Source organism: Hyla sarda, chromosome 3 (assembly GCF_029499605.1).
Source record: "Hyla sarda isolate aHylSar1 chromosome 3, aHylSar1.hap1, whole genome shotgun sequence".
Classification (NCBI taxonomy): domain Eukaryota; kingdom Metazoa; phylum Chordata; class Amphibia; order Anura; family Hylidae; genus Hyla; species Hyla sarda.
In genome coordinates, this window is record NC_079191.1 from 230,721,771 (window position 1) to 230,739,845 (window position 18,075).

General features: G+C 40.1%; 1 protein-coding gene across 2 annotated transcripts in view; it reads left to right on the forward strand.

Annotated features, from left to right (window-relative positions):
- Positions 1–18,075, forward strand: part of GRIK2 (glutamate ionotropic receptor kainate type subunit 2) — an 805,023-nt gene that overhangs the window by 579,005 nt on the left and 207,943 nt on the right. For both annotated transcript variants that reach the window (XM_056566198.1, XM_056566197.1), the window contains exon 12: positions 13,100–13,218. In XM_056566198.1, the coding sequence (XP_056422173.1) occupies positions 13,100–13,218 (119 nt within the window). The remainder of the gene's footprint in view (positions 1–13,099; positions 13,219–18,075) is intronic.

The window sequence follows — 18,075 nt, forward strand, 5'->3', positions numbered from 1 at the left end:
ATCCCATGATTCTGGCCCAAAATGTGACTTCACCACTGCCTTTCTGACTTTGCAGCCTTGTTGGAACAGGGTGGCCATCCACAAACCATCCACTACTCCATCCACCTGGACCATCCAGGGTTACACAGCACTCATCAGTGAACAGGACTATTTCAAAATTAGTCTAATGTATTTTTCTGCCCAATGCAGCCATTTATGCTTGTGAGCATTGGCTAGAGGTGGCTGAATAGAAGGTTCAAGCTCAGTTGAAAGACTCTGGAGGACTCTACAACTTGATGTCTGTGGGACTCCAGAGCCACCAACAGCTTCAAATATCTGTTTGCTGCTATGTAATGGTATTTTAGCAGCTGCTCTTTTGATCCGATGCATGGATCTGGCATAAATTTTCCTCGATGTGCCTTTATCTGCAAATAATCATCTGTGCTCTGAGTCAGCCCCAAATCTCTTAATAGTGCGATGATCATACTTAAGTTTTTGTGAAATATCTAATGTTTTCATACCTCGTCCAAGGCATTGAACTATTTTATATTCCCCATATTGCTTGAAAATGATGCTCTGCTTAATAATGTGGAACATTTAGAAAATATGACTTATCATGCATTTATATGAAGTCATGTATTTTATGTATGTGGGGCTCCTCATAATTATAATAGGAATTGCACAAATGGTCCTGGTCAAATGTTTACATACCCTTGAATGTTTGGAAATAAAAGGTTGATTTCCCATACCCGTGACTTTTAAATTTGTGCCTATGAGATTATTTTAGCTCTCATGTGCATATGCTGAGCAGGTTAGGTACGGAGCCATGGGGAGCAGAAAAGAATGGACAAAAGACAAGCATAACAAAGTAATGGAACTTTATCAAGATGGAAAAATATACAAAAATAGATATCCAAAGTCTTTAAAATGCCGGTCAGTACTGTTCAATGACTAATTAAGGAAGTGGAAAATCAGGGATCTCTTGATACTAAGTAGGGGTCAGGTAAACCAAGAAAGGTGTCAGCCTCATCTGTCAGAAGTCAAAGAAAAATCCACAGGTAACCTCTAAATAAAAGCCAGTCTGGAGAAGTTGTTGTTTTAAGGAGCACAATCCAATGGTCAAGTTGCCAGTGTGAATCCTTTACTTCCCTAATTCTTTGGCAGAAAAGCTGCACGTTCTTGGACTTTACAACATAACAATGACCCTAAACACAAGGCCAAGTTTACCTTTCAGTGGTTATAGCAGAAAAAGTCCTGAGTCCCGAGCACAGCCTACTGACCTTTACATCATTGAACTACATCATTGAACTCTCAAATGTGCAGTTGATGCAACATGACCTGGAGGCATTTTGCCAAGACAAATGGGCAGCTATACCATCTACAAGATTTCATGGCCTCATAGACAACTATTACAAAAAACTGCAGACCTTTGAACAGAGGTCATTTATTTATCTTTTATTTGTTGTCATGTTTTCTTTAATAATTATGATTCATGATTTCTGTTCTGTACATAAATAAATAAAATAAATGGTACATATATCACCAATTCTAAAAGAGTGCGCACATTTTTTAGTACAATTGGCACAAATGCTGTAGCTGATCCAAATATGGAAACTGTTTGCATTAGGTTTTTCCATAGGCCATGGAGTGTATGCCACATCTTGGTTGAATATACTGACTTAAAAGCAAACAAGTAAGTGAAGGGAAAAAGAAAGAAAAGTAATAATTACCCCAGCACTGTCCGCTCAGTCAATCACTAGCCAAAACGGGACAACACTTTGGTTATTGATTGGCTAAGTAGGCAAGTCTTGCTCAGACATCTTGTCAGCAGCAGGGAGAAGAGATGAGTGGTGGGGGACATTGAGGGGAATTTATTAAGCTGTTTAGACTATTAAGCTGATTTTTGCCTAAATTTGTATCAGGAAAAGTCGCAGGCTGGTCCTGTGTGACTTTTCCTGTGACATCTCATTTAGACTGTTAAATTTTTGTTACCACAAAGTGATCTGATTTAGATCCCTTTGTGAAGTGGTCACTTATTTATAATGTGCGACCTTTCTGAAAAAAGTCGCACAGACCAGATTTTAAAGAATCACAGGGCATTTCAACCCTGCCCTATATCATTCTATGCGACAATTGTATTAAGGTCCATGAGACTTTAACCCCTTAAGGACCAAGCCCATTTTGACCTTAAGGACCAGAGCATTTTTTGCATATCTGACCACTTTAAGCATTAATAACTCTGGGATGCTTTTACTTATGAATTTGATTCTTAGATTGTTTTTTTTGTGACATATTCTACTTTATCAGGCTAAGTTTCCATTTGTTTGTTTTTTCTGGCAATTTTGGGAAAACAGAAGTGGATCCATAAGGGAGGAGAAGTATAAGTCCTTCCTTTATTTGTCCTATTCCTTTTCAATCCACTTCTGACTTTGGCTCAAAAGCTGCAGCGGCAATTTTCGAAAAACTGCCAGAAAAAAAAAAAGTGGAAACTTAGCCTTATAGTGATACATTTTTGTCGATACTTGCATAATTTCCCAAATTTCATGAAAAATTTGAAAATTTAGCATTTTTCTAACTATGAAGCTCTCTGCTTGTAAGGAAAATAGACATACTTAATAAATTATACAGGGTGGGTCATTTATATGGATACACCTTAATAAAATGGGAATGATTGGTGATATTAACTTCCTGTTTGTGGCACATTAGTATATGTGAGGGAGGGAAACTTTTCAAGATGGGTGGTGACCATGGCGGCCATTTTGAAGTTGGCCATTTTGAATCCAACATTTGTTTTTTCAATAGGAAGAGGGTCATGTGACACATCAAACTTATTGGGAATTTCGAACAAAACAGCAATCGCCAATGGCAAACGATCATACGCTAACTAAGTTAAATACACAGCGAAACAGCGTATATAGATCAATGTATCAAAACCTTTATTAAACATGAATAAAACAGACATTTAAAATCGCATAAAATTACAAACACAATATATATAGCCCTTGTAATGGGCCTACCCAACCAGGGACAACCAGGGGGAAAGAGAAAAGGAGGTCAAGATAGTGTGCAGCAGCAAGTTCTGGCCATAAATTAAGCCAATGTGTTGTAAACATTAGACACTAAGGTGCGATAAACAGTCAGCACCTTTGATGGATTGCCCTCTATTATGAAAAAATGCCAATAAGGGCAAAGGCCGCTGCCTAACACTAACAATAAGAGTATATAATATAACTTGCCTAGTGGAGACAGTAGTTGGACCTCCTGCACCCGACGTTTCGTCACCAGACTTCTGGTGATGTGCTTGGTTTTAATGTAACGTTATTCTTTCATGAGTTATTTACAAGTTTCTGACCCCTTATAAAATGTGTTCAATGTGCAGCCCATTGTGTTGGATTGTCAATGCAACCCTCTATTGTCTTCCAAAAGTTAAAACATAACAACTTTATGATTCAAACATAAAGTATATATATATTGTATATGTGAATCAATATACACGGTGGGCCATTTATATGGATACACCTTAATAAAATGGGAATGGTTGGTGATATTAACTTCCTGTTTGTGGCACATTAGTATGGCACATGTGAGGGGGGAAACTTTTCAAGATGGGTGGTGACCATGGCGGCCATTTTGAAGTCAGCCATTTTGAATCCAACTTTAGTTTTTTACACTAATATGTTCTTATAGACCCAGTTTTTGAATTAAAAAGGTAAAAGGAGAAAATGACCCCCCCCCCCAAATGTGTAACCCAATTTCTCTTGAGTAAGGAAATACCTCATATGTTAAAGTAAAATGCTCTGTGGGTGAACTAGAGGGCTCAGAAGCGAAAGAGTAACAATAGGATTTTGGAGAGTGAGTTTTGCTGAAATTGTTTTTGGGGGCATGTCACATTTAGGAAGATCCTAAGGTTCCATAATAGCAAAAAAAAAAAAAAAAAAAAGTACATGGCATACCATTTGGAAACTACACCCCTCATAGAATGTAATAAGGGTTGCAGTGAGCATTTATACCCCACCAGCATTAAAATTGAAATTACATTTTTCATTTTCATGGACCACTATTCCAAATATCTGTCAGACACCTGTGGGGTGTAAATGCTCACTGCACCCCTTACTACATTCCGGAAGGGGTGTAGTTTCCAAAATGGAGTCACATGTGGGGGGGGGGTCTACTGTTCTGGCACCATGGGGGCTTGGTAAATGCACATGGCCTTCAATTTCTGTAAAATTCTCTCTCCAAAAGCCCAATGGCGCTCCTTCACTTTTGAGCCCTGTAGTGCACCAGCAGATCACTTTACTTCCACATTTCGGGTATTGATATTCTCAGAAGAAATTGGGTTCCAAAGTTTTGGGGGCCTTTGTCCTATTACCTCTTGTGAAAATGAAAAATTTGGGACAACACCAGCATTGTAATGAAAAAATAAAAATTTTTCATTTTCACGTACAACTTTAACGCAAATCACCCCAAATGTACATGGCGTTCTCACTCCTTAGCTTTGTTGTGCGCCCGCAGAGCATTTTATGTCCACATATGGGGTATTTCCATACTCAGAAGAAATTGCGTTACCAATTTTGGGGGTCTTTTTTTCCTCTTACCTGGGGCAACACCAGCAAGTTAGTGCAAAAATTTTTTTTTTTTACAATAACATTCTGGAGTAGACCCAAACTTTACCTTTTCATAAGGGTAAAGGAGAAAAAGCCCTCCAAAATCTGTAATGCAATTTCTCCCGAGTATGGAAATACCCCATATGTGGCCCTAAACTGTTGCCTTGAAATACGACAGGGCTCCGAAGTGAGAAAGTGCCATGTGTATTTGAGGCCTAAATTAGGGATTTGCATAGGGGTGGACATAGTGGTATTTTACGTCAGTGATTCCCAAACAGGGTATCTCCAGCTGTTGCAAAACTCCCAGCATGCCTGGACAGTCAATGGCTGTCCGGTAATACTGGGAGTTGTGGTTTTGCAGGAGGCTCTGTTTTGGAAACAGTGCCATACCAGATGTTTTTCATTTTTATTGCAGGGTGGGGGGGGGGGGTAGTGGTTAGGTAACTGTGTAGGGGTATCTGTATATGTAGTGTTTTTTTTTACTTTTTATTTTGTGTTGTGTAGTGTTTTTAGGGTACATTCACATGGGCGGGGGTTCACAGCGAGTTTCCCACTGGGAATTTGAGCTGCAGCGGAAAATTTGGTGCATCTCAAACTTGCAGTGAGAAACTCGCCAAACCCCACCTGTGTGTGTGTGTGTGTGGGGGGGGGGGGGGGGGCAAACCTCCAGCTTTTGCAAGACTACAACTCCCAGGATGCCCTTTGGCTGTCCCTGTATGCTTGCGATTGTAGTTCTGCAACAGCTGGAGACACACTGGTTACAAAACACTGAGAGTTTGTTACCTCCAGCTGTTGCAAAACTACAACTCCCAGCATGTAAGTCTATCAGTGCTGCTGGGAGTTATAGTTTGCAACAGCTGGAGGCACACTGGTTTCAAAACACTGAGTTAGGTAGCAAACTCTCAGTGTTTCGCAACCAGTGTGCCTGGAACTGTTGCAAAAACTACAATAGCAGAAGAGCATGCTGGGACTTGTAGTTATGCAACAGCTGGAGGAATACTTCTACAACTTCCAGCATGCCCTTTGGCTGTCCGTGCCTGCTGGGGGTTGTAGTTATGCAACAGCTGGGGGCACACGGGTTGGGAAACACTGAGTTAGGAAATATGTTTCCCAACCAGTGTGCCTCCAGTTGTTGCAAAACTACAACTCCCAGCATGCCCAGACAGCCAAAGGGCATGCTAGGAGTTTTAGTTTTGCAACAACTGGAGGAGAACAGTTTGGAGACCACTGTGTAGTGGTGTTCAAACTATACCCCTCCAGATGTTGCAAAACTTCAACTCCAAGCATGCCCAGAATTGCCCAGAATTGCTGGGAGTTGTAGTTCAGCAACATCTGAAGGGCCAGATGTTACAGAACTACAACTCCCAGCATGCCTGGACTGTCTGGGCATGCTGAGAGTTGTAGTTTTGCAACATATGGAAGAGCACAGATTGAAGACCACTGCACAGGAGTCTCCAAACTGTAGCCCACTGTTGCAAACTGTTGCAAAACTACTACTCCAAAGGCTGTCAGGGCATGCTGGGAGTTGCAGTTTTGAAACTTCTAGAAGCAGCAGTGAAGATCACTTTACAGCGATCTTCACTGCTGCCTCTGACGTCTCCGCTACCGCCGCTGCCTCCACTTGCCTGCTGGTCCTGCCGCTGTCTGATCTACCCACCGGTCCCCGCATACTTCACGTATGTGCCGCCGGTCCCACGGCATCAACAGCCCCCGCCGCCATCTTCCCCTGCTCTGTCCGGTCTTCTAGGGGCAGGCAGAGCCGGATATCTGAACAATCACCCCCCCCCCCCAGTCAGCTGAGACACTGTGATTGGTCCACAGGGAGCAATGACAGTGATCGCTGACCAGGACCAATCACAGATGTTCCTGGGGTGTCATGCAGAAGTTGTCACCAGACAGTAACAGCGGGACTTCTGCAGGTTAACCCGTGCGATGCCGCACATCGCCGGTTAACTGAATGCCTTATATAAACGGCGGGATGCGCAAACTAGCTACATAACCCGCCGTTTATATGAGGCATTCTGCGGGAAGGGGTTAAATACAATTGTTGCATGGCCTGCCACTGCTCATTTAACCAGAGCAGTTCAGAGGGCATTCATCAACGTCTGTGCACCATTTGATAAGTATGCCACTTTCCCTGCATTTTTTTTCATCTAAACTGAACTAAAAGCAAGTTCAGTTTTGATAAATGCCCATTAATGTTCCCTCGAAGCTATATGTTCTGAAAATTATTGAAAATAAATTAGTTAAGAATTCCAAACCCTTCAGACGAGTAGATCTGTTGTAGGCTAATTGATCAAATTAAAATGGTGTTTAACGCCTTCCTTTCCACAGCACGCTGCTTAGAGGGAAAACTGGTGGGATACTAGGAGGTGTTGTAAAGGGAGCTGTGGGGGACCAGGTTTGGTTAGTATTAATTGTTCTTAATTTTACTCCAACCCCCAGCTGCATACTATCTATCTATCTATCTATGTGTCTGTCTGTCTGTCTGTCTATCTTTCTATCTGTGCTCCAATAATGTTTTGTTCTATAATAGTTGTTTCGCCGAGCACTCCAGGTCCCAGCTCCTCCCCGGAGCGCTCGCGGCATTCTCCTCTCTGCAGCGCCCCGGTCAGACCCGCTGACCGGGAGCGCTGCACTGACATTCACGATGGGGATGCGTTTCGCATAGCGGGACGCGCCCGCTCGCGAATCGCATCCCAAACCACTTACCCGTCCCGGTCCCCGGCTGTCACGTTCTGGCACGCGCAGCTCCACTCTCTAGGGCGCGCGCACGCCAGCTCTCTAAGATTTAAAGGGCCAGTGCACCAGTGATTGGTGCCTGGCCCAATCAGTCTAATCAGCCTCCACCTGCTCCCTGTCTATTTAACCTCACTTCCCCTGCACTTCCTTGCCGGATCTTGTTGCCTTGTGCAAGAGAAAGCGTTTAGTGTTGTCCAAAGCCTGTGTTCCGGATCTTCTGCTATTGCCATTGACTACGAACCTTGCCGCCTGCCCCGACCTTCTGCTACGTCTGACCTTGCCTCTGTCTAGTCCTTCTGTCCCTCACCTTCTCAGCAGTCAGCGAGGTTGAGCCGTTGCCGGTGGATACGACCTGGTTTCTACCGCCGCAGCAAACCATCCCGCTTTGTGGGGGGCTCTGGTGAATACCAGTAGCAACCTAGAACCAGTCCACCGACACGGTCCACGCCAATCCCTCTCTGACACAGAAGATCCACATCCAGCCTGCCGAATCGTAACAATAGTCTTTCCAATTTAGTTGCTGTTCAGTTGCTGTTTAAAATGTTTCAATGTTTATCCTAAAGTTATTTCCATTAAACTATTCTGTGAAGATAGAACAATAATCTCACCATAGAAACGTTATAAAAAACTATCCTTAAACAGTTTATAAAACTAATATTTTAATCAAATTAAAAGTAGCATGTTCAATGAAAGTTCAATGTTATGACCTGTAGGAAAATTCATACATTTATAATATAGTTTTTACTGTGCAAAAATATCAACCCTTTGTCCCTGAGACTTTTTCATATGCAAAGGATACAAGTGTTTTTTCCTTCTAACTTGATTTACATAGTTTCACGTAAAACATCTGTCACTTAATGTTCACTTCACTGCATGCACTCTTGTCTTTTTTCATTTTACAGTAGCTTTCTGAGTATAGATATATATGGATGTCATTTCATTAATGCACAAAATAGACTTAAAGTGTAGCAAATTGTTCCCAAAAATTCTCTCTAGAGAAATCACCAGAAAGTATTGGAGCTTCCATGACTTTACAGCATGAGGTTGAATTAAAACAGTCTAAGAATAAAATAAACTTTCACAAGCCTTATCACAATGACAAATAAATTGGGTCATTTTCCTTGTTCTATATTTTTTAATTATAACCTTCCTAATCAGTCCTATGAACAGTACATCAGTTTATCTGTGGAGTGTGAAATGAAAAAAAATCTTTGTTTTTTCAAGTACAGGCTTTTAAGACAGGAGGTGTTCTAATATTGTATTAGTACAGTGAAAAGTGTTTTATCCTCTGAATATTAATGTGTTGGAAAGAATATAGTAAAAAAATTGAATTCTCTGAAGTGACAGGAACCTTATTTAAATAGTTTTGATTAAATGAAAGATTTTCACACAATTGAGAGGAATGAATAGCAGTTCAGCTCAAAGGGGCTTTTAAGACTGAAGAAGTTGGGAAAAATAGTGTTTCATTAGCAAAGTAATTAGACTTTCTAACATCTTTAATTACTTGCTGTCTTTTACTCCGTTTTGTTTTTGTAAATTGCCTCATTGCTAACTTACAATGTGGCTTATCTTCTGTTTGGAGGGTGAACATGTTTTCTTTTCCTTGCTATAATCTGATTAAACTGTTTATTTTTGGGCCTGGTAGAAATAAATATTTAAATTACACCTAAAATGTATAAATCCCCAGGGATTGTAATTTAGACCTTCCTAAGACCTCAATAAGGGTATAATGGTGGGTTCCCAGTTAAACTATCCATGTTTGCTGATGATGTACTCCTTTACCTTAGTGACCCGGGGGTGGTAGTTCCCAAGATACTTGACTTTTGACGAGTGTAGGCCGGTTTACTTGTTACAAGGTCAACACCTCTAAAAGTGTACTAATGCCCCTGTGATTGACACCAGTGCGGGAGCTGACAGATGCGGGCGACAACTTCATCTATTCCTCATCTGGGTATCAGTATTTGTAGAACACCGGACACACTATATTCCCTAAACTATGACCCTCTTTTTAAGTGGATTTTCTCAGAATTGAAATGGTGGGAAACCTTACCGGTTTCTTTTCTGGGTCATTGCCACTTTAATAAAATTATCAGTTTCCCACATTTATTGTACCTCTTGCAAACCCTCCCACTTCTTCTCAAACATGATGATGTCAGGCATTTTAATTCAGCTTTTACCCATTAATTGTGGCAGGGCAAACATCCCAGAATAGCATTGCAGAAACTCATGCTGTGTAAAGCGGAGGGGGGTCCCAAACATTAGAGATTATAATGCAGCTTGACTTTTCCACTATGTGATGGACTGGCTGCATAACTCGGCCTTTAGCTCCAATCTGAGGGTGGAGGGGGCCTTGGCTGCACCATGGTCCCTTCCAGTGCTGCTGCACACCTCCTATGCTAAATTACCTGCTGCTATCAAGGGGTCTATGCTGCTTAGGGACACCATCATGGGGTGGAGGGAAGTACGAAAGCTTTATGGCATTCCGCTCCTCCTCTCCAAGAGAATGCCTTTGCTTGGCCATCCAGAATTTCCATAGGAAAGCTCCTCCTCCTGGTTGCGCCACTGGGGTACCAGGAGAGTGATGTCTGTAGGGTCACTGATACACATGGAGGAATGCAGCTGACCCACACCAGGAGAAATACTCACCTCTTTTCAGCTCCCACGTACGCATGTTCTACAAGCCAACCAGGTATATACATTACCTTACTTAGGGATCTCTTGCGGGAGGCGCCCGCGCATGCCCAAGACTATATAGTGGGGGATGAGCCGAGAGCTATGATATCTATGCTCTACCTTGCTTTTCGTGCACGTTTTTCCAAGGTGGACCCAGAGAAACTTTTTCGCACTTGGGAGTGATGGATGGGAGATGATGGCATTATGGCCACCATTCTAGCAGGCTGGGGCGCGGTTTGTAAGCATGTCATTAATGAGAAGTGGCGGGAGCCTTATTTCAAGATGGCACACGCGGCTATTTATGGCTTTAATATCCTTCCTACACCGCCCTTCCTAGACAGGATCACGGAATGCCCTAAATGCCAGACAACACTCACAAATCTTTACCATGGGGAGTGGGACTGCTTGTTCATGGAGGACTATTGGTGGATGATAGATTCCTATATCTGGGATCATTGGAAGGTGCGACTCCCTTTTACGCCTCAAGCCTTGCTGTTCCACCAGTTGCAGCTGCTGGATTCCTACAATTCCTACATGTTGTGCTCCTAGTTGCTCTGAGATGTCTATTTAATACTTGATTGGAAGCGAATACTCCAGGTTTGCCAATGCTCATATCTCAATTAAAAATCTTCCTGGGGGTTGACAGGTTGGCCACGGATAGGAACAAGGATTCGGGCACAACAAGATTTTTTTTTAAATGGCATTTGTTTATTGTGTCTCAATTTGACTCATAGGGGATAGCCGATATTGTCTGTCCTTTCCGACATACCACCTGGTATAACGTCGAGGCGATTAAGGGTACTCTTGGCGCTTTACCAGATGCTTGATCCACCCTGCACTCAATATTTCCATTTATCCTTTCCATTTGCTGTTCTTTTTGGCTGTCCATTGGGAGTCAGAGAGGGTTTGCTGTCTCTTATGTGTACTATGCACCTCAATGATTGGTAATCGCTTGGGAGGGTGGAGGAGACTGGGAAGGTGAACAATTATGTAAGGTTGGGTGGGGCCTCTGGATAACTAGTGCTAGTTATTGGATCAGTTGTCACATGGTCCATCTATTCAGAGGGAAGTTACTTGCTATTTTTTGTTTATTATAAATGCTTGGGCATTGCAAGATTGCATATACTGCTGGTCAGAATATGTTCACATTTTGCTCTGCCGACGTTTGTCATTCCATGTATTTCTCTTATCTTATTCTATGGTAGAAGGATTCCCCTTTTTTTGGTTTTGTATTTTTAAAAATGTTCAATAAAAATACATGTAAAAGCTGAGTTTAAGGGCTTGAAAATATATTAACATGTTTACATTTAAAAACAAGGTATACAAAATTAAAGGTAGTACATAATAAGCATAATGATTGAGGACCGGTACCATCTTGGGCTTGATGTTGCTGTATGTTTTACATGTTGAAATAATATTTGGTGTGTCATTAAAAACATTTTTTTTTTAAATATGTGGATAAACACAAACAATGAATTTATTTTTCCTTGTAAAAAAGGTAATTCCTAGAAAAATATTTTTTTCTTAAAAATCAAGAATCACCTACACTTTCTATGTAATATGAAATTACTAGGTCCTATTCTTAATAGTGCAAGAACAAATTTAAGTAAAATATGTAGAGAAGTCAATTCGCTATGATATTTAGCAAAAATTTAAATCAGAAGCTTATTGTTTTATTAATAAAACAATAGTATGTTTTCTGACTGTATGTTCTAATATGTTAGAAGTTGCATATTCTTACATTTTTGGAGAATAGTTAATCTGTTATTGTGAAAAATTTTGGACATATCTTTGGGACATGTGAAAATTTTTGATTGGTGGGGGTCTGAGTGTTCAGACCTCTACGGATCAGGAGAATGAGCCGCAAGCTCCTCCCCCTGTTTCTCCACCCTGCCTGGATCACGTGATCAAGACACGCTCATAGACTTATATGGTGAGTTTGTCTCGATCATGAGACATGGAGACTGGAAAGAATGAACTGAGCACAAACGTCTCCCAGCTCAATCTCCTGATCATCCGTGGTCTGAACACTCAGACCCCCACTGAGGATGTCAAAAGTTTTTCCTAATGACAGTGGCCATTTAACTTTTTATAACTAGCATAAAAAAACAGAGAAGTGCAAATATGTATAATATATGGTTTTCCTTACTCATACGCTTTGTGCTTTAGGCTATGTTCATGTTGTGTATTTTCAGGAATATTTTATTTAAAATAATGTCTGTAAAATCATAAATTTTTATCAGCCCCCGGAGTGTGCTCGCTCCAGGTCTGATTATTGGCGATCACGCGGACGGAGCATAGTGATGTCACAGCTCCGCCCCCCCGTGTGACATCACGCTCCGCCCCCTCAATACAAGCCTATGGGAGGGAGCATGACAGCTGTCACGCCCCCTCCATAGGCTTACATTGAGGGGGCGGAGTGTGATGTCACACGGGGGTGGAGCCATGACATCACTATGCTCCATCCCCGTGATCGCCAGTAATCAGACCCTCAGCGAGCACGCTCAGGGAGCTGATTCTAACGTTGTGCGGCGTGGAAGATCACGGGGGTCCCCAGCGGCGGGACCCCCACGTTCAGACATCTTATCCCCTATCCTTTGGATAGGAGTTAAGATGTCTTAGCGCGGGAGTATCCCTTTAATGCAGTGTATTTTCAGGTATATATATATATATATATATATATATATATATATTTTTTATATATATATATATATATATATATATATATATATTAAATGTGTCCATTAAATCATTAAATTTGCATTCATTTTTGCTAAATTACTTTGCTCTAAGTAAATCAATGGGAAAGCTGTATAACATTTTTAAATCCATAAAAAAAAATTATGATTTTACAGACATTATTTTAAATAAAATATTCCTCAGTACCCCTTTAACATAGCCTTACACTTAAATCAAGAAAATAGATTAGACAGTTTTTGCATGCCCTACATGGTATAAACACATTATAGTTTTGTAGTATTGATGTAGATGTTTGCATTTTCTTTAAATTAATTTTTAATCTTTCTGTTCTTTTACAGTGATGGTTGGTGGACATCTCTTCCTCTTGCTGGGTTAATTTTTTTTTCCTTCACTTGTCACAGGTTTAGTCCATATGAATGGTATAACCCACATCCTTGCAACCCTGATTCTGACGTGGTGGAAAACAATTTTACCTTGCTAAATAGTTTCTGGTTTGGCGTTGGAGCTCTCATGCAGCAAGGTATACGATTCAGCCTTTTTAATCACTTGGGCACCATATCCCACTATTTTCTGGGGATATATCTCACTATGGTACAAGATGCTTGCATGGGTGCCTCTGTGCATGTAGCCATATTCAGCTTTACATTCATAATGAAGCATCTAATAATAGGCATCATCTAACCAAACTCAATTAATTCCTCTAAGAACATAACAAGTGTTCTTAAATCTTACATTTCCATGACATTTGATTGTAATTAACTTAATAACATTTCATAAATCAACAATGTCCCATTAGCAATCACAGAATATGGCTTTTAACATCTTCACTTTATAATACCATTTAAAATGTTCAATTTATTATGTTAATTTTACATAAATAATTATGATTTTTTTATACCTAGTTTGAAAGTCATGTTTAGTTGAGTAAATTTAGTTATTAATTGAAGCTATATGAGTACCAAATATTAAATATATTTTTGAATATTTTATATATCTGACATGAACAAATTCAACACATAGAAATGTTACAAAAATAAAACAAATATTTAAAATTTAAATACATTCATAATATTGCAATGTAGAGTTTATTGTAATAAAGATAAAAACAATATGTAACAATGTAACAATAAGTACATGCTTGTTTTCTAAACTTTTATTCAATCACAGTCTTCTCAAAATGTAGATTTTCAAAAATTGAGATTTGAAATAAAAGTTAAACTTAAAGGATTCTTGAATATGTGTAAAGGTATACATGATAGAGGAGACCCGTACATTTCTTGCTGTCACCTCCTCTCCAGGAAACGGTGGGATATGGTGCTGGACATGACGTTACCTTGGGTACATGACAGTCAGCCCCTAACCGGTGCTCTGATACAGTTTCAAGTCTACCCAATATTTCTAGGATGTAAACTTGTAATAAATGGGAAACTTAGTATGTTTTATAATAACTGTGATTTATTTCTTCCTTCTCTTTTATTCTGGCCTTTTAAAACTTGAATGAATAAATAGAAGAAAGAAATATTATTGCAGACTGTATATATCTGTGAAAAATATATTATTGTTAGATAAAATATTCAAGTATTACCTAAGAGGTTTTTTTTTTTAAGTATGGTAGATGTATCTTTATTTAGATGGACTTTTCTTAACAAATCAGTACTAAATCTATTGAAATATGACATACCTTACTATATTTTTGAATGTCATATACACAATGGTATAACTGTATTTTACCCAAAAACAAAATGTTACTTACAATCTCCCCATCACGCCTTGACTTTATTTTACTATGATATAAGTAGGCAGTAGAGGTGTACCTGTTACCTGCTGACAATATGCAATATAATTTTGAAATTTGCATTTTTTTTACTTATACATATATATTATATGTACTTTTTTTTTATTTTCTGAGCATCCTAACAATGAACAATGTCGGCAATATTTAGAAATAATTAAACTAAATAAATATATATATATATGTATATATATTTATGTACATATATATTTGCCACAGGTTAGATGCTGCCAAATGCCTTCTACTGATGTCCCATTTTGGTGCACCATATAGTCAGGGCCATTTTTACACATTGGTGGGCCCAATGTGAGGTTTCCAAGAGTCCCACCCCCACCCCAATTCTAATTTATTTGAAAGCTATTTTTTTAGACACAATAAGTAAGTCATTACATGTAGGGTTTTGTTATGCATATATAGCTCAATAAAACACTTTTAGGCTTCTCATGTTTTAAGCATCCTCAGAATCTTTTATAAAAACAATCCAATTATAGAACCTCAATTGATAATAAGGTAGGCACCCCATTAAGTTGATAGGTAAGAAAAGTCTCCCATTATTGACACCTTAGCACCAATAGTTTCCTAAATTAGTTCAATCATTCCTCCCTATAAAAATGTCCCATTTGCATTATTTTTTTTTACCACATTAGTTTTTTACCACATCTACTACATCACATTTTTTCACCATTTCTTTAAATCTCCCCTTCATTAGGTAGGAAGCCACACACATTTAGTAGATAGAAAAAAAACAACACCATATTAGAGGGTGAGCCTGGATCTATTCAATAAACATTTGTGTCTCTCATGCTATGTGTGTATCCACACCTACTTGCGAGGGGAGAAATGTTCTTCTCTCCTCTGTCAGAGTTCAGGTCTCGAAAAAGGGAACTATGCCATATTGCATTGAGGAAATGTTTTCATGTTTTATAAAGCATCTACTTGTTCATGTGTGGAGGAACAAAGTGGATAGTACAGAGACAAGCTATATCTGTCTAAATAATAATGTAATTCATTCGGGAGGATCTCCGCAGTGAAGGGAGGCTCCAGTCATCTGCTGGCCATGCAAAAGAACAAAATGGAGCTGCATAGAAGAACTCCTGAGGGTGCGTTGAACACAAGCGGTCTTAGGATAAAAGGGAGAGGATCATTCTTCCTCCCGCAAGTAAGTATGGATGCACACATTGTCCCTGATTTACTAAGAGTGGAGTGAGTCCCCCCGACAGGTATTTTTCCAAGGCATATACTAATTATTCCCTATGTTTTGCTTTTCCCACATTTTATGTGAAAACTTTAGTAAATATGTTAAGATTTAGCAAATCTTCTGAGTAAAATGCCCAGTTGGTTAGAGATTTTGGGCCCCAAATTTGGCCCCAAAATCTGAGAGGAAAATGTCGGAATCACTAGTAATGACCCCATAGTATAAGAAATAAGGAAGTTTGTTGAATAGATCCAGACTGATCTTTCAGTTCTAGTGTTTTTTCCCCTTTGTATATGCCATAAGATGATTACATTACACTGTCTAATCAATTAAGGAGAAAACACCAAGTGGGAGATTTATCAAAATATGTGCAAAGGAAAAGTTACCCTGTAACTAACAGGGCCTCTGCAAAATGAAAGAAGCAATCTGATTGGTTGCTATGGGCAACTGGTCAACTTTTCCTCTGGACAGGTTTTGATAAATCTCCCCCCATAGGATCAGCCACCAAGTGTGAGATCGGGGGAGCAAACTTAGGTGTCTTTGACACCAAAATCACTGATGGTCCCTTCAGTGATGCACTGAAGTGATGAACAAACTTACAGAATAACAAAATGCAGAATTTTCTACTCAATTGACAAAAGTCTGACTGTCAGAGATAGGCTGCATTCACACCTCATTTTTTACATACGGGTGCCGGATCCGGCTGGGGGAGGGGAAAACCATACCCCAGCCGGATCAGCCCGTGACTCCATTTACTTTAATGAGCCGACCGGAGTCAAACGGTGACTCTGGTTGGCTCAGTTTTGACCCGTATGCGGTTTCCTGACCGGACCTAAAACCGTAGTATACTGCGGTTTTAGGTCCGGTCCAAAACCGGATACGGGTCAAAACTGAGCTTAAAGTAAATGGAGTCACGGGCTGACCGGCTGGGGTACGGGAGTGCCCGGTTTTCCCCTCCCCCAGCCGGCACCCGTATGTAAAAAACGAGGTGTTAATGCAGCCTTAGTAGGATGCTGCTACTGGGTCTAACAAGACCCACAAAAGCAATAAGGGTGGTTTTACACAAAGCATTTTGGACATCCATTTTTTTTTTTTTGCTCCTGATTTAAATATATAAGGTGCAGAAATAAGATGTACAATGCACTCCTTGTAGAATGAATGATATCGTTTGATATTAGTGTTACTGGTACATGGTAACAGTACAATAACAATATCCAAAAATGTGCAAAGAAGAAAGGAATGGCACTCACCGCTTACTGTAATTTCTTATCTTTTATTCTTCATAAAGTGCAGGTGCTTTAAAAGGCATTTCACCCATCCGGGTGTGGGCGCCAGTGTGCGTGCTGCAGGTAACAATTGTTTCGCTCTGGCTTGAGCTTCAACGGACCCTCCCTTTCCCGTGCTCCTTCATTCCTTATAACACGTCATGAAGGATCCACGGGGCAGGGATTACGAGCACAGTGGATTAGAAACAGTGCAAAATACAAAAAACACACAGTTAAAACCACAAAACAAGTAACTACAAAAATAACCCTAAATCAATCCTGTCATTTAATCCTCCTAGTTCTTGTGCACCAGTTTTTAAAATCCACCTCGCTTCAATCTCGCGGAGGATTTTTTCATTATCTTTACCTTGAGTACAAATTAACCTTTTAATTCCCATAAATTTTAAAACGCTTGCATCTCCATTGTGTGCCGTATTAATATGTTCAATTAATCTTGGGGAGCCTTTGCCCGACTTAATTGACCAAGCATGTTCCCGAAACCGTGTGTTTAGTGCACGAATAGTGCTTCCTACATAAAATCTCCCGCAGGTGCAAACTAATGAATACACTGCAAAGGAGGTTTTACAACAAATGAATTCAGTAATATTTTTTGCTTGGCCACCAATGGAGATGCATTTTCCTGGTTGGAAATATGCGCACCAATTACACCTACAATTTAGCAAAACGTTTGTTTCCTGAAGCACCAAAAGAGGCCAACTGGTACTTCTTACCGAAGATACACAAAACATTGGAGACCCCACCCGGGAGACCGATTGTCTCCGGGTTGGGGTCTCTAACGGAGTCCCTATCAAAGTATATGGACTGGTTACTTAGACCTCTATTACAGAGTGTCCCCTCCCTTGTAAAAGATACCAATGATTTCCTCACTGCTCTGGACGACATCTCCTGGCAGGACGATTTCCTAATAGCATCTATAGACGTGAAAAGTCTCTACACCAGGATCCCCCAGGGGCTAGCCGTCCAGTGCATTGAGGAAATCTTGGGAAAAGCAGGCAAAAGTAAAGCCTATATTAAATTTGTTGGAGAATCTCTTTCGTTTATATTAGGTAACAATGTATTTAAGTTTGGTAGCCAGTGGTACAGTCAAAACCGGGGGACCGCGAT